At 34.3% G+C, this 26,097-nt stretch overlaps 1 protein-coding gene and 1 long non-coding RNA gene across 3 annotated transcripts in view; one reads left to right on the top strand and one right to left on the bottom strand.

Annotated features, from left to right (window-relative positions):
- Positions 1–26,097, bottom strand: part of RTKN2 (rhotekin 2) — an 89,229-nt gene that overhangs the window by 4,177 nt on the left and 58,955 nt on the right. For both annotated transcript variants that reach the window (XM_073793559.1, XM_033842035.2), the window contains exons 8-11: positions 19,958–20,064; positions 18,862–18,993; positions 5,548–5,713; positions 1,316–1,423 (exon numbers count right to left, since the gene is read on the bottom strand). In XM_073793559.1, coding sequence (XP_073649660.1) covers positions 1,316–1,423; positions 5,548–5,713; positions 18,862–18,993; positions 19,958–20,064 — 513 coding nt within the window. The remainder of the gene's footprint in view (positions 1–1,315; positions 1,424–5,547; positions 5,714–18,861; positions 18,994–19,957; positions 20,065–26,097) is intronic.
- On the top strand, positions 1,467–24,941 carry LOC141276688 (uncharacterized). The gene is made up of 3 exons (XR_012326619.1): positions 1,467–1,520; positions 2,858–2,923; positions 24,871–24,941. It is a non-coding gene; the product is annotated as an uncharacterized lncRNA (long non-coding RNA).

Below are 26,097 nucleotides of genomic sequence, written 5' to 3'. Positions count from 1 at the left end.
AAACTAATGGAACCAAAAAATAAGGAGATCGGGCTTCCCTGGTGGCACAGTGGTTGAGAGTCCGCCTGCCGATGCAGGGGATGCGGGTTTGTGCCCTGGTCCGGGAAGATCCCACATGCCGCGGAGCGGCTGGGTCCGTGAGCCATGGCCGCTGAGCCTGCGCGTCCGGAGCCTGTGCTCCGCAATGGGAGAGGCCACAACAGTGAGAGGCCCGCGTACCGCAAAAAAATAAATAAAAAAAAAGATAAGGAGATCATGTACTGTGCACTGCACACACACACACACACACACACACACACACACACACACACTTAAAGATATTCCTAAACAAATGTGTAAAATCCAGCTTTCAAAGGAGTGGAGCTACATCAGAATTTTTTTGAATTCTACAGGTTAAGTATCTATAAAATATCTTTTCTTGGATTTAAAATCTATTCTGACTTCTAGGTAAGAGTGGATTCCCTTTTATAAAACCCTGATATGTAAACTGGGAAAATGTAACTGGATTAGTATTCTTTCCTGTAGACCAGCGGTCTCTGTAATAGGGGAAAAATCCAAAACAAAAAACCCATGGAAACAGAGTGAAGCCTTAATACCACTTTGGTTATGATCCTTGGGAAAAATAGAACACAGATAAACGTCTATTACATGATATATTCAAATGCGTAAACTCAAATGTTTCATTTTAAATCCAACATTTTAAGGTATATGTAAGTGCAGGGACACTGGTGGAAAAATACACCAGAATTTAGCTCTGACTTGTGCTTATTCACAAGACTATTCACTGAGGCAATCCCACAAAGACAAATAACCTTCAAAGTGTGGGAAAATGGAATATTAATGAGTCTAGAAATTTTAAATTTTCCAAAGTATTAAACTTAACCAATTTTTTGGCCTGAGATGAAAGGGTCCATTTATTAATATTCATTTATCAATGCTACTTTAAAACAAATTTAATAAAATATGGAAAAAAATTACTGAACATAATTATATTTTAGAATCTCAAGTTTACATTTCAGAATTTTCATCAGCTACTTAGCTAATATTTATTTTCAGTGCACCCTTATTCATTTTGAAGCCTTAACATTTTTGTTTGATCTTAAGCATTCAAACTATGAAAAATGTGTATTCATTAATTTTGTATTAATTCATCTATTAAACATGAGTTCCTTAGACTATAATCATAGTCTTTTTTCATTCATTTTGACTGTGCCCTGAAAATTTTAGCATTTTAATGTCAACAGAATAAGCTGCTTGAGTAAGGACAATGTTGTTTTTGTTACCCTGCAGCTTAGAAAAGACAAACCCCACTTACTCATATCATGGTAGACTGAGGTTGCCTCTTTTGTCAAGAACAAAGGTGGTTTCCGTGGTGACATACTCTCAATTTTCATAAGTTCTTCACAACAATGCTTCCATTGGCCTAAGAAAGACGGAAAAAGGCACGCTAGTTTAAAACATAAATGTGAAGATGTATATTTAATTTTCAACAGATATTAACATATTTTTTGATTTGAAAAGTAAGTGAATTTATAAAGCATTATCTTAAAGAAGCTATAAAATCCTAGCACTTCCCATGATTTCAAAGTCTAAGTCTAGGCATAAAAGTACTCTATTTTAAATATAAATCTCTATGAACAGATATTAAGCTAAGATCTGTAGGCTATTAAATACTATACTACTTCACTAGATGGTCAATAACTGAAATCTCTATTTACAGCAAAGGTTTGTATAAATTCTCTCATTTTAAATATTAAATAAAAACATCCAGTATTTAATACAGTTGAAAGGTAAAAATTAACTGAAATATAATTACCTAGCAGGAAGTAGAAAAAAACGTAAGGAGTAGTGGTTCTCAAAAATGATTTTAACTTTGAAAATTTTGATTAAGAAATAAGAGTTGCTTATATAAAAATGATCTCTTAAGATGATTATCATGCCCTTTCAAAAATCAGGAAACTAGAAAAATGCTGTATTTTCATTTTAGTTAGGATATATAAAAACCTGTTAGCATAAAGACAGATCACTCAAAATTCTAACTGGATCTAATCTGTTTTAGGAAGGACACGTTAAATAAAGCCATTAGGCATTCAGAATAATAATAAAAATACTCTTGAATAAGTTGTTTCAATTAAGTTAAGATTCAAAAGTGTGGACAACATTAATTTTTCTTGTAATTATGTTTTACTATGTTCATCTCAAAATAAAATTCTCAGATTTATTTCTCCTGAGTGGGTGTAAAAGAAATGTAACCTTTCCGTCTTTATTGTGGACCTGCACGCTGGGTAACAGCTGTGCTAGAAACTATGTGTCTATATATTCATTATAAAAGTAAGTTATGGAGGTTTACCATTCTTATATTCTACCTTACATTAGCAGAAAAGTAAATGTAATATACACGTGCCTTTTTATAATGATTTATGATCTATATTTCTCTCTTATTAATTCTCAACCTCCATATTCAATATCCAACGTATTTTCCATGGCTTAAAAATTAAAGACTCTTCATGTTTAGTCAAATTATCTATTTTTGTTGATTTAAGTCTAATTTACTGTCATGTTAATAAGGTAATATATGCATAAACTTAAAATCCACCACCTAATAGTTAAGAAACATAAAAAAACCTTTCAGTATGCTTAGAAACATAAAAAATAGTTAAGAAGCATGAAAAAAACCTTTCAGTATGTTTTATTACAATGCTAAGTATAGAATATGGTAAAAATTTCAAAATAACTCACACAGCAATTTATAAAGGGAATAAAATCTTGAGTTTGAGGCTTCAGAGGTTGCCCTGTAGAATTTAAATCTAGTAGGATCTGAGATCCGATAACTTATTCCACCTTTCTACTTTTTTAGATGAATATGTAAAAGCCAGCCTTTCCTTCTTGGGGGCAGGAAAAAAAGGCCTTATCTACTGGGAAGGTAATGAAACACTTTAAACCAGCAAACAATTCTCTGTCAAACCTTAGACAAGTTATGTAGTGCAGTATTTTTTTCTATATTGATAGATGAAAGCTCTTCATTGTTAAACTGATAGCAGAATACTAATCATGTTGAAAACTGGAATATAAAGCCACATTATCCCATGTATTACAGAGTCATAGGTATAAATGTGGTATGTTCACTGGTCAAGATGTTACAATTAAACATTTACTTTACCACTAAATAAATTTTACCATGCACAGTTAAATGTAATACTAATATGCTAACATAAAAATAACGGCCCAATATGAAATATTAAATGGATACATTTTGTTCACATAAAATCTGTATATTGAAGATGTTTCCCACCATATTTATTGTTACAATGTTCCCAGTCAAGTTAAGCTGCTTATTTAACTCAGTATTTATATTATTAAATATTTGAAAAAATTTATCTTTGACTCACCATTCCTACCTCTACCCTATTTGATCATCCAAAGCAAGTGTCATTCCTCTTTTACATGTTTGTTAGCTCTCCAATGTTAAAAATTAGCTATTACCTCCCCCTTGCCTCCTAACCTTCACTCCTTAGGCTGTTCTTCCACAGGCTAAACACACCGAGTTCCATTAGTGTTTTCTCATGATTTACAGTTATCTCACCCTCACAATTTTATACTCTTAAGCTAAGTCAAGTAATTGAAATTTGTTCTAAGTACTAAATTACTGTTACTTTATTCTGCCCTGGATATCTATCCTCTACTTTGTTCTACACATCATATTTCACCTAAGATCACAAGAGGCTACACTTATCACTAGGAGGGTAAAAATTTTAAAGTACAAGTCAATCTTCAGGATAGTATAAACCCTTCCATCTTTGCTTCATACCTTCATATCTTACACAATGAATTCTAAACAGCAAATGTAATAGAATTTATACTTTAAAAATTAGACAGATTGGCAGATTTTATCCCCAAAGCATTAAATACTAAAAAAGTAGCCAGACCTGAGAACCTAGTCGTCATCACTTTCTTATTACTTTGACACTATAAAAATGTCATGAGATTCTTATCCCTCTAAGTCCCTCTTTTAGCATGATAAATTATTTTACATAATTTGGGGAATGAAAACATGAGATCATCTAATAGTAGTTGATATCCAGACTATAATATTCTGGCATTTTTACTTTCCTTTACTCCTCCTTCCTGTTTTTGTCTACATAAAAATTATAAAATGCCAGAATCATTTCTAAAAGTAACACAGTCTTTTTTATAAGACAGACTCTCTAAATCAGAGCATTTAGGAAAGCGGTTAAAATTTTAGCTGTGATCAGCAAATGAAAGGAAGTTGCTGTCTTTTAAGTTACACACCTAAGATCAGCTGAAATTTTAAAATAAAGAAATGTAGCGCATGCTAATAAGCCTGGAAGAAATATTTAAATATCTACTGAGTGTCAAAGGACAGTATTTAAGGAAAACAAATTATAAAGAATCCAAGAAAGCCATGCAGAGAGTCCTCTGGTTCCCTGCAATAAACCTGTAACCTTTTCAGGCCTCAATTTTCTCATCTTTAGAGCAGTGGGAAAAAATTTCTACCTCACTGGGTTGTTATGAAAAATAAATGAAGCCATATGGTATGTGGAAGGTAATCAATAAATTTAGATCCCTTTTCTTCCCCCTCCTCAACCATCAGTGTAATAACTGACCAGGCCATGGATCAGAGAAGGCTTATAAAAATTAATCTGAGGACTGCAGATATTAACTGTTTTTAGAGTTCTCGGTAACAGCTCCTAAAATGTCCTAAAATATCTCCAGGATTATTTCTAGGAGTTGCAGAAATAACTTTCTATTGTTTGGAAATGGCTCTACTTTTCAGTTCTGTAGAAAAGTATTCTAAAGACATAAAATTCTGATTGAATCTACAGTAGGCTTAGTTTGCTTAGAAACAGCCATTATCAATAGTCTACATCTTCAATATACAATTTTAGTATTTTCCTGTTGATAAAATTCCTCCTTAAATTGAGAATATTAGAACTTCACATATTTTACATACTAGGACTCTATTACATTACTATCACATTGTTTTTATAATCCATGCCATTGAACTGTATTACTGAAACTGAAAAACCATATGTGCAGTTAAAAAAAAAAAATCTCTTTGGATGATGTCCAAAATGATATAATAATGAATTGAGAGTTAACAGAAGCCTACATAAAAATGAATCTCCTTTTGAACATTTCAATATTTTATGATCATCACTACCCTAGAGAAGTTTTTTACTCCTCATGTAGTTTATTATTCCTTTGATCAAACACACTGCCTTAAGTAGTTTGACCGAATATTTTGAAAAAATGTGGCCTAGTTGTTTTAGAGACCAGAACTTAAAAGTAACAGGTAAGTATACTAGGAATTCAAAGGTATACTATACTATAATCAGTCATGCACTGGGGAAAGATGGAGAGAAAAAAGCATCAATGCACTGATGATATACTACCATTTTATTCAAGAGCATAACAAATTCTTGATACAAGCTATACAATTATAATATAATCTTAATATTTAGATTGCTATGTACAGCCCTTCATGCGACATGAATATACTACTAGAAAATCCAAATGTCAACTTACTAAGATCAAAGAGATGCTGCCAGAAGGCTTCCATCCACTTCTGAAGATCTTCTCTGTTGTCAGCTGCAAAAATATGAGTTGTAGCCTGTCCAGCAACAGGGTTGATGACAGAGAAATTATGGATTCTTTTCTTTTTATCCTTATCCATTGCCCGAATTCTGGTTTCCTAAATATTAAGACAAAACTGTTGTTTTACAAGAGACTATTTCTGTAATGATCGAATAAATGTTTTATTGCTTAGCTACCATATTTATACCAGATGCAATTACAATCTTATTGCTGATCGTCTGAAATTTAAAATATGTAATTTTGAGAATTTTCAATATTCAAGCTCATATCTAGAAGGTTATTTTAAGAATGCTTGATATTAAAAATACTGAGTAATATTTCAAAGTATACTACATATAGCACTTATGTTAAATTACATGAGATTAAAACATAATCTCTGTGTCTATCTCTTAGTTTAAGTAGGAGTTTGCTGTCTTTTATATACGTCTTAAAATTTGCAATAAAACAAGTACAGTATGTTATAACTCTGAGTTATGTTAACTGTGTTTTCAACAGTAATAAAATAGAAGAATCAGTAAAGTATGTTTCTTATTCTAATACTCATGCATAGTATACAGTGTTATCAGTTAAAGCAGTAAAACCGTAACTTAATGTTTACTACAGTAAACAATCAGGCTTTCATCATTAACACTTATTTCATATGTAACATTCATTTACAAAGCTCATAGGTAAAGATCCGTGAAGTAATATAACCTTTATAATGGTAAAAATTATTTTTTTAAATGATGAATGCAACATTTTACAACAAAGGCAATGGTTTCATACACGTTGATAGTCTAAACCTTTTTTCTGATTGGTACTAGGTATGACATTGTGTGATCCTTCTTGTGTCTATGTGTAGAAGAGACTATTCCCAAGTCACACACAGGCACTGCTAAGTCACATGATAAGCGAGCAACTACATGTAGTTTCCAAGGAATCGTGGAAAAGAAAGTCTGGAATAGACCTATCTATTAAGCAAAGATAGTGATAATGATTGACATGACATTTTCTACAGCAATGCTGTTCGTTAGAAATATAATGTGAGCCATGTAAGTAACTTAAGATTTTCTAGTAACCACATTAAAAAGGGTAAAATGAAACTGGTGAAAATAATTATGTAATAATTAATTAATATATTATTTTAAAATAATGTATTTTTTGTAACCCATATATTCAAAGTATTATTTTAACATGTAATTGATAAGAAAAATTTGAGATACTTTACATTCTTTTTTCACACTACGCCGCCAAAATCCAGTCTGTATTTTATACTTACAACATATCTCAACTTGGACTGGCCACATCCTAAGTGCCTAACAGCCACTGGTGGCTAGCGGCTACTGTATCGGCTAGAGCAGCTCTACAGCAGTATGGTTAAGCTTACTGTAATGCGTGTAGAAGAATACTTGGCTAGCAGTTACAAAAGCTGATTCAGAGTGGGAAGAAATTCTTCACTTCATTGAGTTTAGAGTGAAGAAAGTCTGTGTGCAGAGTCACACACCAAAATACACATTTAATGATGTCTATGCGGACATTATAGAAGTTGGAAAGAGTTTGGAAGAAAAGCTGTTCACTCCCTGAAAAACAGGTAAATATGGGCAGGTGAACACCATACAGGCTACATAAGAAGTTCTTTTCTGAAGGAAGGAACTCCTATTCAAAAATCACTTGAGAAAAAGTATGCTATATAAAGTAGCAACATAACTTTGAAATTTTCAAGTATCCCCAAATATAAGGATTGATAACTTAGAGACAGTCTATCCTGTCATTTTTTAAAAAGCAGGAATGCGAGTGTCTTCAGAGGATTGTTAACACTTATGGCCGACACTGTAATTTTATCATAATAGGGTCTTTTTATACTCCTTTATACTTTATACTCCTTGGTAATAAACTTTGTGAATTAACTTTTTAAAGTAATTACTTACACAGTATTTAAAAATGCTGCCTAAATGGCATCTTTGGAGCCTGATAACATGTAATCAGCCTCTTTAAATATAAAGTTTATTATCACTAGCAGAGAATGACTTAAGCTCTCAGAAGAATCTTTGATATGCTTCTTTCAGACTAAATGAAAGCTGACTCAGATGGAGGGCTGGGGGGACAACCCTCTATTGCTGTATTAAAAAAAAAAAACCTGAATGATAAAATATGAAGTATTCTTGTTGCTGAAATTGTGATTCCCTCCACCCAAATCCATTTTAATACAAATTTCTGACTACCTTTTGTATATAGAATTAAAATGGATTCAACTTTTAAATAAGTTGAAATTTTTACAGATGAATAGGTACAATTATTAATAATACCAGGATACCATTTCAAACAAAAATAGCTATGTAGAAAATCTGACAAGCTGGGTCATTTATATCCTTCTAATAGAAAATAATACAATAGTATATAAATACTGTACACTCCGTTAACACTGGTAACCATAAATACCGCTAAATTTTTACAACACGAGAGGTTTTTAAAAGGTGCAAATGAAACACAGATCATCTGAATTAACCTCTATATTTTATCATCCAAAATAATTTAACTAATGGGAAATTTTTTCAACCAAAAAAACTGTATGTCAAAGAAAAAGTGAGTAAACAAAGTTTCTGATAATGTCAGAAAGTTCGTGCAATTTTTTTTTTTCACTATGGCTAAAGTATCAATAATAGTGCTCAGGACTTCACTTCCCAAACAAGGAATGGATTAGAAAACACAAGATGAATTTTAGGACTGTTATCATTATGGGCTCACACAATGTATAGATAAGTATCTCCTCTCAGCAGGGTATGAAAGCAAGCAACTTGGTATTCTTGCCCCCATTATTTACATCAACTAAAATACTGCCTGGTACCCACTAAGTGATTGAAAAATATTTGATGAATAAATGAATAACAAAAGAATAACTCAGATAATGCTAAAAAGTTTTACATTGATAGACTCAGATCCTAGAGATAATCTGCTCTTTAATTTATAGATGAGGAAACATGTTCTGAGATAAGCGTTCTCTGCAAGGTCAGTTTCTTGTTTTGTTTTTGCTAATTCCAAACCTTTTTATTTGATTTGGGAGGCTTTAAAACCAACTCCTATTGATACGTAGATAGATTTGAGATTATTCACGATGAAATTTTCATCCTTGGCTGGCTCTACTTTTGTCAATCGGCACATATTGAACTACAACTTTCCACTGCATGAGACGATGGTTACCCCGAGGAAGGCCAAGTGAAGTCAAGAAAGGTACAATCTGAGAAGTCAATTTTGTAACCAAATATAATTAACTCTGAAGTCAAAGGAAAGTTTCTTTTAGGTTTTTCATTATTTTTGAATTAAAACTGTACTTCAACCTCTCCATTTCTGTAGTAATGGAAAATTACCAGATCAGAACTAGATTTATAAATTGTTTCCTACTTTACTTTTGACTATATGACTTTAAAAATGTCTACTACATACCCAGATTATAGTGTCTAAATACTCTTTCCTAATAAAAGGAATCAGAACTCTTTAGAGAAATGGCTTATCCCCAGCCTGGGCCAGGAAATATATAGGATGGGCCTGGAACATCTTGTCCTACCAGAAATCAAAGATTACTAGGGTTGTACCAAAAGGACTCAAAAGTAAACTTGAAGAGGCTTCCGGTAGCCAAGGATGGGACAATGTGAGCATCAATTAGAATTACAATGGTAATGGACTGATGCATGAAAAGTCTTTAAATCCACAAATTCATAATGATATTTAAAAACTAACTCATTGGTCACCTCTGAAGGATGCTAGGGAACCGCCTCATAGATTCGGTAACTAGTATATAAACGCAAAAAATCAAACCTTTATCTTGGGTATCTTGTAAAAACTGTCCTTCAACCTAACAGCTGATGAAGTAGAGGTGTCCCAGCTAATAAATGAAGAAAGAATGTTAAAATAGCAGCAGTTTGCAATCCCTAATGAAATAAAGAATCTAAGCAACGTTCATCAGTGGATGTTAACGTGAGTGGAAGACCCAGACGTTATTATATGCCTCCTGATAAAAGTACTAAGACATATCCTTACTAATCAACCAACAAACAAACCTAAATCTGATTCAGAAATAGAAGAAAAAAGACAACTTGAAGATGCAATCAGCAAATTCTAGACTCTGAAAAACTCTGTAGGATAAATGACCAAATTTCTTCAACAAACAAATTGTGTGTGTATATGTGTAGGGGAAAGAGAGAGCGAGATAAAGAGGGGGGTAGAATAGAAGCCAACAGACTAAGAGATTTAAGAGAACTAATCAATCAATGCAATGTATGGTCCTTATTTGGATCCTGATTCAAAAAGTTGTTTAAAAAATTACAAGACTGAGACATTTGAACACTGTCTGGATTTTTGATGATATATTGACTTCATGTACGGCTATAAATTTTCAGTACGGCAGTTGTAATATTTACAAGTAAAATGATATGATTGCTAGGATCTGCTTCAAAATAATCCAACGGTGGAGGAAATGTGTGAGGGTACAGACGGGTTCATTTATACTATTCTTTCTATAGATTATCTTGAAATTTTTCAAAAAAACAATTAAAAAATAAAATACAAGTACAAAAAACTAAGAGCCTGCTTTCTTATCTATAATGCAGAGATAATATTTCACTCACACCTTCCTCACAAACATGTTGTAAAGATAAATGAGTTCTTTGAAAGGTGTCTGGTCTAAAGTCTTGTTAACCAGGGATGAAGACAAAATTGTTGATGGCTAAAAACAAGCTTTAGACCTTATATGTATTCTAATGACAAAGAAAGCATACCTTCTACCATATATGACAAGGAATGTTTGAAGTATATAAAGCATAACCATAAATTAAACCAAGCATTAGGTCTGATTAGTATTAGTGATATAGTTATTTTCAATTTATGTCAATGAAATCAGATGTAAACTCTTAAAGGAAAAGACTGCTTAAAAAATTCTTCTTGCTGTATTTAATAAGGGACAATCTGAATAGGTGATACATGCATTAAGAGGACTAACATAATATGAAGAAAATCCCATGTGCTTCATGGTAATTTTACTTGCTAGGGTCCATGATAAATGTAATGGTTAAAAACAATTTCAAGACAATTTAACAAAGGACTATCACACCAACTAGTGTTATTGACTTGTTTGGTACAGATTTTATGATTCATTAAAATGAAGTGATGCATACTCTTTAGATCAAGAAAAGACTATTGATCTCAAAGACTCACATTTCTTTTCCATTCCAATCCCCACCCCACTGGCAATGGATAAAACTTTGGCTAATAAAATGCTTTCTACAACGTACAGGAGATTCAGTGGCTCCAGTTAAGTACCCCTTATTGAGAATGTCTAGCTCAACAACATTCATAGGGAAGTTTTTTGAAGTTGAAGCAATCACTTTGAAGTAAATCATCCTTTCAAATTTGGATTGAAAAGAGGAGGGGGATAGCTTTTAGGCTTTTCTTTCCTTAATGTGACTATTTCCACAGATGGCTCCCTCTGAAAATTAATGAACTGACTTAGCCTTACAGGAAATGCCATTTAGAAGGACAAGAATTATAGTCAGAGAACAGATCCTGTGATCAAAATAGCAGAACTATTATTTATATACCTTAGCAACTGTAAAATTCATGTTTTCACATAATTTTTAAAGCAGCATTAAGCAAAATTATTATTTTCTAAATCATGAGAGGAGAAAGACAACCAAAAGAAAGAAACTTTGTATTTAATATTTAACATTATTAAGCATAAAAAGATCTTAGAGACCCAGCACTGGAAATACACTAAAAACTGAAACAAAAACACTATCCAACCAAGTTGGCATTTATCAATGATCCCCTTTATTTAAGAATACTGTAATAGTACATGTCCCTTAGAAATTTACAAAGTAAGCAAAATAATTAAAACATCTACCTTATATTTAAAACCCAAGTAATTTAAAACACTGAATAGACTGAATAGTTTAAAATCTATGAGTTTATCATAATATTGGAGGTGGTGTGGGACAACAGAAACGACACTCATGTGCTACTTCTGCAGGGGGTAACTCCACTCCAATACATATTGCCAATAACAATACAATGTCAACATGTAATAACACAACTCCTTACTCTGAAAATTGGTCATTAACATTAAACATTTACCCAGCCTTTTCAGGAAAGACTGTAATTCATTCCTAGTTGATAAGAAAAAGTCCTTTACAAAAGAATGCCAGCTAACACATACAGAAGGAAGGACAGTAGTAGAAGAACGTGTGCAATCTCCAATGTAATGACCGATTCAGGTAAGGGCAATCAGTTCACTAAAACCATTATGTGAAAGATTGCTGAACAATAAAGATAGTCACACTGTGTCTAAGCATCACTTCATTGACTACTTGCTAATTGTAAAGACAAAAATTTACCTTTATAGTGGAGAGAGCTAGTGGTAACCACCTTAACCAAGTCATTAAACCTGGCATTGCCAATAATAAGACACTTGACATCATATGCCTCTGAACAGAATTCTTCATAAAGTATTTGTTATTATCCATGAAATATTCTCATAATAATGTTTAAAATGAATTTAATCAAGCCCCTAGACCTAATTTACACTTTAGAAGAAGTACAAAGGATGCACAAGCTTCGAATAGTCCTAGATTGAAAACAAGAGCTAAAAGGACATTTTGGAGACAACGGGGAAACTTGACTATGGACTGGATATTAGATGATATAAGAGAATTACTGTTAATTTGCTTAGCTGTGATAATGGTATTGTAATTATATATATATATACGCATATACATAATTTTATATATATATATAAATTTATATAATTTGAGAGGCTCCTATTTCTAAAAGGAAGATGTTGAAGTATTCAGGGATGAATTATCAATGTTGGAGACTTATGTTCAAATGGCTCAGCAAGAAATATAGATAAGAGACTTTATAAACTTGCAGCTAAACAAAACAAAACTTTCAGCTATAAGATAAATAAGGTCCAAAGATCTAACGTAAAACATGGTGACTATAGTTGATAACACTATTGAATAAGTGACATTTTCTAAGAGAGTAGACTTAATGTTCTCATAAAAAAGATTTAGGGCTTCCCTGGTGGTGCAGTGGTTGAGAGTCCGCCTGCCGATGCAGGCGACACGGGTTTGTGCCCCGGTCTGGGAAGATCCTACATGCCGTGGAGCAGCTAGGCCCGTGAGCCATGGCCGCTGAGCCTGCGCGTCCGGAGCCTGTGCTCCACAACGGGAGAGGCCACAAGAGTGAGAGGCCTGCGTACCGCAAAAAAACAAAACAAAACAAAACAAAACAAAAAAAAGATTTAAAAAACTATAATCCAATAATGATTATAGTAATGATTACACAACTGTATATTATTTGTCAAAGTTATCAAACTGTACCCTTAAAACTGGTGAATTTTATTTTATGTAAACCATACCACCATAACAGCTGATTAAAAAATTAAATAAAATATAAAGTGCTTAAACTCCTCCCAAAAAAAAGAAAAATAGATAAAGCAAATATGACAAAATGTTAACGGTTAAATCTGGGTGGTATACAAGTGTTCACTGTAGTATTTTTTTCAACTTTTCTATAAATTTGAATAATCTTATAAGCTGAGAAAAATAAGTAAAAATTACTTTAATATAAGATATAATTAGATAACAGTCATGTTTTTAGAAGTAACAAATAGATTTCTTGACTGAGATGGTGTTTGACATAGTTAAATAACGAGACCAGTGGCATTTACTATTAAGAGTGAAGTTTTCAGGTGAATGGAAGGGCTCAAAGGAAACCTGAGATAAAAGTAGGAAATGCTCCAACAACACATTAAAAGGATCATACACTATGATTAAGTGGGATTTATCTGAGGGATGCAAGGATTCTTCAATATACACAAATCAATCAATGTGATACACCACATTAACAAATTGAAGAATACCATATGATCATCTCAGTAGATGTGGAAAAAGATTTTGACAAAATTCAGCACCCATTTATGATTAAAAAAAGCTCTCCAGAAAGTGGGCATAGAGGGAACCTACCTCAACATAATAAGGGCCATATATGACAAACCCACAGCAAACATCACCCTCAACAGTGAAAAACTGAAAGCATTTCCTCTAAGATCACGAACAAGACAAGGATGTCCACGCTCGCCACTTTTATCCAACACAGTTTTGGAAGTTCTAACCATGGCAATAAGAGAAGAAAAGAAATAAAAGGAATCCAAGTTGGAAAAGAAGAGTTAAAATTGCCACAGTTTGCAGACGACATGATACTCTACATAGAAAATCCTAAAGATGCTACCAGAAAACTACTAGAGCTCGTCAATGAATGTGGTAAAGTTGCAGGATAAAAAATCAACACACAGAAATCTCTTGCATTCCTATACACTAACAACAAAAGATCAGAAAGAGAAATAAGGAAACAATCCCAATGACCACTGCATCAAAAAGAATAAAATACCAGAATAAACCTACCTAAGGAGGCAAAAGACCTGTACTCAGAAAACTATAAGATACTGATGAAAGAAATCAAAGATGACACACAAACAGATGGATGATATACCATGTTCTTGGATTGGAAGAATCAACATTATCAAAATGACTATACTACCCAAAGCAATCTACAGATTCAGTGTAATCCCTACCAAATTACCAATGGCATTTTTCACAGAATTAGAACAAAAAAATTGTACAATTTGTATGGAAACACAAAAGGCCTGACTAGCCAAAGAAATCTTGAGAAATAAAAATGGAGCTGGAGGAATCAGGTTCCCTGACTTCAGACTATACTACAAAGCTACAGTCATCAAAAGAGCACGGTACTGGCCCCAAACCAGAAATATACAGCAATGGAACAGGATAGAAAGTCCAGAGATAAACCCACACACCTATGGTCAACTAATCTATGACAAAACAGGCAAGGATATACAATGGTGAAAGGAAAGTCTCTTCAATAAGTGGTGCTGGGAAAACTGGACAGCTACATGTAAAAGAATGAAATTAGAACACTCCCTAAACCATATACAAAACCAAACTCAAAACGGATTAAAGACCTAAATGTAAGGCTAGATACTATAAAACTGTTAGAGGAAAACATAGAACACTCTCTGACATGAATCAAAGCAAGATCTTTTTTGAACAACCTCCTAGAGTAATGAAAATAAAAATAAACGAATGGGACCTAATGAAACTTAAAAGCTTTTGCATAGCAAAGGAAACCGTAAACAAAAAGACAACCTACAGAATGGGAGAAAATATTTGCAAACAACGTGACTGACCAAGTATTAAACTCCAAAATATACAAATAGCTCATGCGGCTCAATAACAACAACAACAAAAAATCCAATCAAAAAATGGGCAGAAGATCTAAATAGACATTTCTCCAAAGACAAAGTTGGCCAAAAAAGATGAAAAGATGCTCAACATCACTATTAGAGAAATGTACATCAAAACTACAATGAGGTATCATCTCACAATGGTCAGAATGGCCAACATCAAAAACATTTACTAACAGTAAATGCTGGAGAGGGTGTGGAGAAAAGGGAACCCTTCTACACTGTTGGTGGGAATATAAATTGGTACAACCACTATGCAGAATGGTATGGAGGTTCCCTAAAAAAACTAAAAACAGAGCTACCATACGATCCAGCAATCCCACTCCTGGGCATATACCCAGAGAAAACCATAATTCAAAAAGATACAAGCACCCCAATGTTCACTGCAGCACTATTTACAATAACCAGGACACAGAAGCAACATAAATGTCTATTGACATTTGAATGGATAAAGAAGATGTGGTACATATATACAATGGAATATTACTCAGCCATAAAAAAGAATGAAATAATGCTATTTGCAGCAACATGGATGGACCCAGAGGTTATCATACTAAGTGAAGTAAGTCAGACAGAGAAAGACAAATATCATGATACTGCTTATATGTGGAATCTTAAAAAATGGTACAAATGAACTTATTTACAAAACAGAAATAGAGTCACAGAGGTAGAAAACAATCTTATGGTTACCAGGGACGAAAGAGGGGGAGGAATAAATTGAGAGATTGGGATTGACATATACACACTACTATATATAAAACAGATAACTAATAAGGACGTACTGTATAGCACAGGTGACTCTACTCAATACTCTGTAATGACCTATATGGGAAAAGAATCTAAAAAGAGTAGATATATGTATATGTATAACTGACTCACTTTGCTGTACAGCAGAAACTAACACAACATTGTGAATCAACTATACTCCAATAAAAATTAAAAAAAAAAAAAAAAAGAAGTAGGAAATGCAAAGGGAAAAGTTTCTAAAGAGAAAGGGCAGGAATCAGTGCTGGAACCGGCACTGGAGAAAATTAAGACGGAAATATCGCAAAGCTACAGAATGTAACACTTTGTCATCAGTTTAATCTTTGAGATAAGCAACTAAATTATATTATTCTTCCCAACCTTAACCTTACCTCATGGTTTAATATTAAAATTCTTTTTGGTAGTTTAGACAAAAGTCATATTTGATGGAAGAGATATTTATGTCATCAGTCCTCAGGGTCAAATACAGCCCACGCTGTCCCGCCAAGTCTAAGGTCGAGTCTATACAAATTACTAGACAAACCATTTTCCTGTGAATTTGTAAAGCTCAATAGTGGAGCCACCACTGGGATTTCTAGGTACGCTGATTTCAGTCATCTTAATAATGGAGTCGATTGACTACAGAATCCCATCGTTTGCGAGGCCATCACCTTTATTACCACAAGGAAAAATGAGTCAATTGAAAAAGGTCAATTTAGTCAGGCCATGTAGATCCTGTTAACTACTTTTCTGGAATTAGACTCTTGTCATCAAATAAGAAAATACAGATGCACTGACTACAATAACAGAGGAGTTCTATTATAATTGTCCTCTTAAATTTAAATGGTAAAGATTCAATACATGCCTAAGTCATTGCCTACAGGTAACTTGGCTTTGGACTCAGAACTTCATTTCAGAGTTACTTTTTACTTTCAAAACTGATACAAAGTGGATATGGAGATAGGGAAAAGTCTAATTTTGCCTTCCAAATCTTGTCTTGCAGTATGTCTATGAAGAAACAGATAAACAATCCATGAATTTTTATCTATTTTTTTCTACCCATTAGGAAAGAGTAAGCCATATAATTCTACTTACTAGCTAAACAAGTTCTATCTGATCTCTGAGTATGTTTTGTCACTTGTAAAACAGAAATAAGATACCTGTAAATCAGGGCTGACCTACATGCTCTGCCTCCCTTAAAGGGCTGAGATAGGTAAAATGAATACTTTGAAGACTATTTTCAGATCAAACTTTTAAAATCTCATTTGCTTAGATTACATTTTAATTTGGTTTATAGCTATCCATATTCCGTTGTGCATCATGTAAGAAAAAAATTGGTAGGATTCCATTTTTACTACCTAGTGAAAATAAGGTTAGACAAAATCATCTATGTAGAACTCCAGCCAAAAATACTTAACATGAATCTAGCGAAACAATTAGTCAAAAACAGATTTGGGGACTTGCCTGGACTTTTCAAAAATGTTAGTGTCATAAAAACCAAAAAAAAAAAAAGGCAAGAGAAGGGCACAATTTAGGTAAAAGGGAAACAAAAGACAGAGTGATCAGATGCAATCTGTGACCCTTGATGGGGTCTTGGATAAAACAAAAAATAAAAATAAGAAAGAATATTTTGGGAATAACTGGGGCAATTTGCTCTGTATCTTAGATAATATTATTTTATCAACAATAAATTTATTGAGTGTGATAATAATATCATGGTTATGAAAGAAATGTCCTTGTTTTCAGGAGAAATATGCTGACATATTCTAGGAAAGAAATGTTATGCTGTATGCTGCTTACTTTCAAGTGGTTCGGAAAAAAATTTTTTTTAACTATCTAGAGAGAAAGCAAATGTGGCAAAATGTTAATAGCTGAAGAATCTAGGTGATGGGTATCAGGTTTTACTTTTCTCTTCTTTCAACTTTTCTGTACATTTGAAATTTTCAAAAGACTATGGGGGGGAATGAACACTGCATAAACAAAACAAAACAATGAAAAAATTGTATCAATTTTCCAATAATAAAATTATACTTTCATTAACCTAATTTTCTAAATGAAAATAAATTCACTATGTTATAATACTGAGGTATATTATTTAAGAGCAACATTAATCTTTCTTATACACAAAACTGACAAATTAACTGGACTTAATTACATAGTAAAAAGGTCTCACTGAAGGATTTCCTTTGAGCAAAAGGTAGTGTCATTTCTAAAAGCAGGATAGAAACAGATCAAATGTTACTATTGCAAAGATCACAGAAATTAACTAAATCCTTATACACTAGCAGACCAGTATCTACATGTTTTTTCAGGACATATAACTTTACATTTTTCCTCAAAAGATAACTTAAAGGCAAGTAGAACATGTATCTTACAGTTAACAGATGTGATGGCTCATATTTTATCATATACTTCACTTTAACCACTCTGCAGGTAAGCAAAGTAAAAAAACTAAGACAATTAATTGCAGTCCATAGGCAGAAAACATGACATTCTACTCTAGAAATGCCATTTTAACTCTAGAGTAGGAATGCTATAAAAAGAGGGGGAAAAAACCTCTAATAAACACTAGACTTGGATGATAGATGAAAACAAATTAAGATTGTGAGATAAAGAAAATAAGCCTGCCTTAGACTGAAAACTTTTCCTACAGATTTTTGAGTGAAAACTTTCTAACTAAAATTTTATAATTTCCTTTGTATCAAACCAGTATATTTATGTGTATGTGGTATTCTCAACAGAATGTGAGGCTTTCTTGTCCTGGCAGAAGGTTGAACAACTGCCCATTAGCCCCATAAGAAATCAGAAAGTATACTCAGGAATTTCTTTTTAATGGGTTCATTTAAGTATTAACTAGAAAGAGCATCATCATTAACATGAGCTAACAATTTATGTTTTTATAATCTCTTAATTAAATAAATTCCTAAAAAATTTAAATACCCTGTTAATGTGGAGTTACATTCTCTGCTTTAAAATCTATTTGCTAGTATAGATTCCAATTACTATGTTTTCGTAGGAAATATATAGTATTTCCTTTACCAGATAAGCTCTATAAATGGAAAGAAAAATAAGAATATCTTTACGAACTAACCTAGTTTTAGCAGTCCTTCCCTTTTTGTAAATAAGATGACAACAGTGTGAATTGTAATAGAAAAGAACAAACTTCATAAAATGTTATACCTTTATTTTCAAAATAGCATTTTATTTACCTTGTTAATGGACACTACCAAAGCTGGTTCCACTTTACCTTCGATTTCTTCTGGAGTGTAAAAACAATAGAGTTTACCCCCTCTTAAAACACAATACAACGTTCTCCAACTAATCAGACCTTCTACCATTTGCTGAAAAAGAAAAATCAAGAAACTCTCAACTTTAAATCATTATTTATCATCTTAACTCTAAATTCAACAAAATACTTGAATTAGCAAAGTTAGTTTTTTGAAATGTTTTAATGTGATAGAGTTACCCATTAATTTACGATACAATAAGTCAATAGCCCAAAGTAAAAAAGTAAGTTTGTATCAGAGAAGAAAGGTGTGGAATTCTCAAAAGCATTAAGCAAAATAGAGGTAATAATTATCACATAACTTTTATATACATAAAATCATAAATCAATGCAGTTTTAGAGAAGCTAGTCTATTAAAAATTAGTGATTGGAATTCCACAGCAATTCACGTACTGACTCAGGAAAAGTATAAAAATAACTGAATATTCAAAATAATTGAATATTCAAAATATTCCCTTACTGTTCTAAGAACACTGGAAAATGTTGACTTCCCTGTAAGAATGCAAATTTTCTTTCCTCTTAATGGAATCTTTTTAAAAAGCTATTGATTCATTGAGGCCCATAATTAATTATTTACTGAATACAAATAACTATGGTTATAAATAAATTAGGAGTAGGTGGCACAGAGGCAGCTTTGGAAGCCCAGAGGCCTAAGCTGTGCCAAGAGCTGTCTGCCAGAAAGGCCTTCATGTGAAAGGTGTTGAGCAGTCCTCATCAGTTTCCACAAGGAGTCCTCTGGTACTGATTATCCTGTTACTGCTATTAATGAAGCAGAGGAACCTGGAAGAGGTAGCCCCTTAGCCATCAAAACTGCATCAGACCCCTCCCCTTCCCTACCTTCTCACTCCCAGCTGCACCCTCCCCCCACATTTGATGTCTAAGTAGGAGAAAACTGTCATTTAAGAGAAGACTTCATTAAAAAAAAAATACTTCACAATATCAGAATGCCAAACAACTGCCAGGATATTAAGATCAAAATTAGAGCTATAATTGTTGCAGGATATTTAAAGTTCTCTAACCTGCTGATTAAGAAATCCTGCAAATGCATCCTCAGCCATACAAGCTGGTTGGGCGACTAATCGGCAGCACATGTTACCATATAAGGGAAGCCAAAACGAGGACTCTTCTATTTAAATGAGAAAAAAATCAAGTTATAAATATATGTTTATTTCAGGTCATTATTATACATTTTGATTATTTTTACAATTTTTTTTTGCTTTATATAAGAACATATGTAAAGGTTCATCCTGCTCAAATGACTGTATTCAATGACAAAATCAAATAAAAGAAAGCAGTCAGGACAGGATGGTATTAAACTGATAGTTTACAGCATGCTATCACCTGGAGTAGACATGGAATGTTTAGTCTCTTGATCTCTTGTTTGATCTTAAAGTAATTAATCAATGGAAGTAGTTCAGGGCATATAAGTAAACTCATGTATTTTAAAAAACATCCTAATAAAGTGATTTTTGTTTGTCAAATTCTACTTTTTGCTCTGATTTTCATTATAATAATTAGCAAAGTGATGCTCTGAATAAAACACTTCAGGGCACAACTTTATGATAAGAATTTAATAATAACCCTTTTGACCTTTCCCCTTGTCCCTTCCCTTACTGAACAACTCAGGTGTAAGCCATTATGTGGAGTCCACCACAATGGGTATCTGTGCCAGGAGTTGGGCAGGGGGCGGGCGGGAAGCAGTAGTGTGCCAGAGCTGGGTGCTGGGGCCAGTCAGGGTAAGGAAGGTGAGTGGGAGAGCTGCCTGGCATGAGGAATCAGAGCCTGAAGGGGCTGAGGAGGACGGATCACATGGGGAATATAGAACCCAAAAGGGGTCTCTGCTCAGTGGCTGGCCTGGCGTGGGGAGGAGGGGCCCAGGTAGAGTAAGGAGGGTATCTGTGTGCGGTGCTGCCCAAGTGAGGTGTCCGAATCCAGGGAAATTAAGAAGAGTGCGGGGGGCGGTCCAGCCACGGGAGTCAGTTTGAGAGTAACGAGGGGACCATTCACACATTTGGTGACCCAGACCAGTGTGTCAGAGCCTGGGGAGATGGAAATGCAAGCAGAGAGACAGCCGGGTATGGGGTGTCAGAGCACAGCAGGCTGAGGACGGTGTTCACATGGGCTGAGGAGGGCAGCCCTGGTGGGGCTGTGTGAGCCTGAGCAAGGTAAGGAGTATCCCTGTGGGGCCAGGGGCAGCCCAGAAGGGGAATCAGAGCCCCGGCAGGAGAGAGAAGCAGTTATGTGAGAAAGATGGAAAATGGTTGCTTTTAAGGAGACTGACCAAAGAATAAAAAGCATTAAAGATAATAGAAGACAGGTTTCTCACTGTCAGAGGAAGGAATTACAAATGTGCAGAATGAACTCTTTGGTATTGGATTAGAACTAGACATACTGGTGTGAACTCATGGTTTTCAACATACAGAGATTAAGAAATGCATGACATACAGAGTGAAGTGAGTCAGAAAGAGAAAAACAAATACCGTATGCTAACATACATATATGGAATCTGAAAAAAAAAAAGATGGTTCTGAAGAACCTAGGGTCAGGACAGGAATAAAGATGCAGACATAGAGAATGGACTTGAGGACACAGGGAGGGGGAAGGGTAAGCTGGGACGAAGTGAGAGAGTGGCATGGACTTATATACACTACCAAATGTAAACTAGATAGCTAGTGGGAAGCAGACACATAGCACAGGGAGATCAGCTCGGTGCTTTGTGACCACCTGGAGGGGTGGGATAGGGAGGGTGGGAGGGAGACGCAAGAAGGAGGGGATATGGGGATATATGTGTATGTATAGCTGATTCACTTTGTTTTACAGCAGAAACTAACACACCACTGTAAAGCAATTATACTCCAATAAAGATGTTAAAAAAAAAAAAGAACAAATGCATGACAGGACTTCCCTGGTGGTGCAGTGGTTAAGAATCCGCCTGCCGATGCAGGGGACATGGATTCGAGCCCTGGTCCGGGAAGATCCCACATGCTGTGGAGCAACTAAGCCCGTGCACCACAACTACTGAGCCTGAGCTCTGGAGCCTATAAGCCACAACTACTGAGCCTACATGCCACAGCTACTGAAGCCCGTGCACCTAGAGCCCGTGCTCTGCAACAAGAGAAGCCACCACAATGAAAAACCTGTGCACTGCAATGAAGACCCAACACAGCCAAAAATAAATAAATAAATTTTAAAAAAGAAATGCATGACAAAATATATATACATGTACGTCCACTGAGAGGGCCTAGGAAAAGTGACACCTAATAGTGACAGTCTAATAGCAATGAATATACCTATAGCTCAGATCATGTCTTCTAAATATTATTTCTATTAAAAAGAACCAGTCTTCCTTGGAGAAACGGATGACTCCAGGACTGAGGCAGGGAAAGTACATGATGAGCCTGAAATATCTTGTTATGCCTTACGTAAGGAAGTACTCAATGAATGAGGAGGACATGTAAAAAGACACAGAAGCCATCTTGAATGTGCTCCCATTGGCCAAAATGGAGACAATCTGAATCTTAAACAAGATATTAGCAGATTATAAGGCACTGAATAAAACTGTAAAACATGAGTCCATGTTGATATAAATAAATCAATGAATAAGTTGAAAGTCTAATAAATATACTTAGTTTCAAAGTATCCCCCTCCCACACATAAAATATGTATTAATTACAAAGAGGAAAACAAAAAGAGTAACTTAACAGTAGAGAAGCTTAACAGACACCACCCTAATCAAGTGAACATCATCAGTAATGGGATGAATCAAAAGATGCCACCTGACAGAATGCAGTGAGAACGCAGCATCACCTCTGCGATATTTCTGCCAAAGACGCATATCCTGAGTCTCAGTCCAAGAAAACATCAGACGAACCCAAACTGAGGGAACTTCTACAAAATAACTATGATGTTTAAAAATGTCAAGGTTATGAAAGCCAAGGAATGACTGGAGAACTGATCTAAATGGAAAGAAACTAAAGAAGCATGATGATTAAATGCAATGCGTGAATCTGCACTGGATCCTTTTGTCATAAGGGACATTATTGGAGTAACATTTGAATGGTGTCTGTATTAGTAGAAATAATAGTAATGTATTAATGCTGACTTGAATAGCTGTAGTGATGTAGCCAGATGTCTTTTAGTAGGAACAGGTATTAACATATTTGGGAGTAATGAAGCATCAGGTAAGCAACTTGTTCTCATATATTTTGGGGGGAAAAAAATCTTGATATTCAACTTTTAACTGTTCTGTAAGTCTGCAATTGTTTAAAAAAGTTCTTTCAAAAAACATTAAGATAGTCCTTTAATGTAGTGTGCAGGCAGGTATACAACCTTTATAACTGTATGGAAGGAAAGCACTGCATAATTTATTCTGTGTATTGGGGTATAAATAAAAATGCAACATACGGTCCTATGTTCACACTGGACCACATAAAAAATATCTGTAAAGTTTTCACTGCACCCATGTTGGTAACTGCCTATTAAATGACTAACCATTGGCTGTTACTATCATTGACCAAAAGGTCTTAGTAATCCGGAAAATAAAACATTTTTTGTAAAAATACAATTATTTAATATATAGAGGCAGTGTAGCCAAGGCTTGACACATCAGTTAAATGAAAAAGACCAGCATAAATGAAGAGCACAAAGTTAACACAAAAACAGTTTTTTAACAATTTACCTGCTCAACATTCTACTAAAGAATAGCATACCACAAATTGTCTGGGACTATTCAACTCTTTGTTAAAGCTGCTGTCTTTTAGAAACAAAGGGTTTGATCTGAGAGAAATAAGTGTATAAATACAATAAAGTCAATGATTTAAAAATGCAGACATAAATACATAAATTAGAATCTCCTTTTGTAAAATAGGCAGGAAATGAAATAAAAATTCTATAAAAGCATGCATCTACGTAATACAATTGAAATCACCCTTGTGATTTATGAGTTTAAAGTTTGAAAGGGAATTTATTTATTTATTTATTTATTTATTTTTGCGGTACGCAGGCCTCTCACTGTTGTGGCCTCTCCCGTTGTGGAGCACAGGCTCCAGACACACAGGCTCAGCAGCCATGGCTCACGGGCCCAGCCGCTCCACGGGATGTGGGATCCTCCTGGACCGGGGCACAAACCCACGTCCCCCGCATCGGCAGGCAGACTCTCAACCACTGCGCCACGAGGGAAGCCCCAAAAGCGAATTTCTTTACATAGCAAACCCAGATTTATGAATGGCTTGTTTTTAAGTTAGGATCCACCTCCTAAAGAAACAGAATCATAAATGATTAGTTTTTCAGACCAGTCACAATCAATAATGTATCTGGAACCTAAATACCACATGTAACAGTGTGCTTCTCTAGTAAAATAAGTTCAGATTTCATGGCACACCAAGAAAAATAATTCCTTCCTCACTGCAGACCTTGAAAAGATATACTGGATGTAAAATTCTTTGCTCTACAGATCACGTGCCACATACACTGCAATCACCTCTTACTTCCTACATAGGTTTCTCTACAGCTCATGACCACTGTGGAATAAAGCACAGTCACAGCTTTTTCTCCCTACTTCTGACAAGAAATACAGCATTAGGCTATTCACTTAACTTGCCCGAGTATCAATTTCTCATTCTTAAAATACTACCTATTAAGTACTAGGGTTGCTGTGAAATCACATAAGATAATGTGTGCATGACATTTATCACTGTGTCTGGCATGTAAAAGATGCTTCTCATAATTTCATATCCAGGGCACTCTCACTCCCCAAACCATATCCTTTCCATTTCTCAATGCTGTCTTTCTGCCCTTGTGCAACACATTAATCAAAATACTTAATTCTTCTTTTCTAACCAAAGGTGGTATTAGGACAAGATGAAATGAAACAGGAAGTGAAAGAGCAGTTTGACTTTTCATTACTTAAAGATTTTATCTAATTCATCTGTAGTTTCAGATGGGGAGCAAAATGGAGTTTAAAAACAACAGCAACAACAAAAACAAAACACAGGCAAGAGAAAGAATCGATAACATCTCAGTTCCATGTGAGTCAATCTTTACAATGTGGTTTCATTGTTTTGTAAAAAGTATAAAAATTTCTTGATGACAAATATAAGCCTTAGGATATCATTTTGGCTTTTTCCTTAAACTAGCACAAGTAATAAAGTTGAGTTATAAATTTCAAAAATCTTGTATTTCCTCTTTATTTTATAGTATTTGGTAGACACTGACATAAATTTATTTAGGAAACCCTATTAAACATAGATTTATTAATGAATAAATCCGAGGGTGGCTTTTTTCTGTATAAAATTTTGTTTCTTTTTAATTACAAGCTTTCTTTTTTTTTCAAAATATAATTGATTTACAAGATTTTAATTTACACACATTTCTAGAGATATACCTATCACATCAAAAGGGTTAGGCATATAGGTTAGTGTTCTTGAAATTTTTTTCTGTGGAATCTACAAGTTCCAATGTCAACAGGGGTTGGGTATTATTGCTGTAAGCACAGGTCTTTTCACAGTCTTTAACGCTAGTCTTTATTGTGTTTCTCAAAGAAAGAAGTATACCACATAGTTCCCATGCTTATTTGCTCAGGAGCATTTTATTAAAGGAGAATCTAGTAATATCTTATAGAACACTGAAGACGTGACACTGCTAAAATCGATGATTTCTTTGTGAATTTTATTCCCTTCCACAACCTTTCAGGTGACTTGGTTGAAAGAATGGGACCTTTCATCACCAATTCCATTATTCACACATCAATAGTATTTTGAGTCTTTAGGTGCTTTATCAGTAATCATGCCTAACCGGAATGCATAGCAGAAAGAGCACAGCCTTTCCTAGATTACTTGAAGTCTGGCTCGACCACTGGCTAGCTACATAATCTGGCATGTTACATTCTCTAAGCTGTATTTTACTCATTTGTAAAATATAAATGATAACAAAATGAGGAACTTGTGAAAGCACACAGCTAGCCAGTGCTAGAACTAGAATACGAATCTAAGGCTGATGGCTCCAGTCTCCACTATTAATCACTTCACTGTGATGCTCCCTTATAACTACGTCTCACAGAGACTAAGAATAAAAACTGTTTTAACAGTGTTCATTTATTTATTTATATTTTATTGTGGTATGAACATGTAATAGGAGATGTACTCTCTTAACAGATTTTTAG

This window comes from Tursiops truncatus, chromosome 16 (genome assembly GCF_011762595.2).
Source record: "Tursiops truncatus isolate mTurTru1 chromosome 16, mTurTru1.mat.Y, whole genome shotgun sequence".
Lineage (NCBI taxonomy): Eukaryota > Metazoa > Chordata > Mammalia > Artiodactyla > Delphinidae > Tursiops > Tursiops truncatus.
Note: the sequence above shows the minus strand (reverse complement) of the source record. Positions and strands in the feature narration are given on the sequence as shown.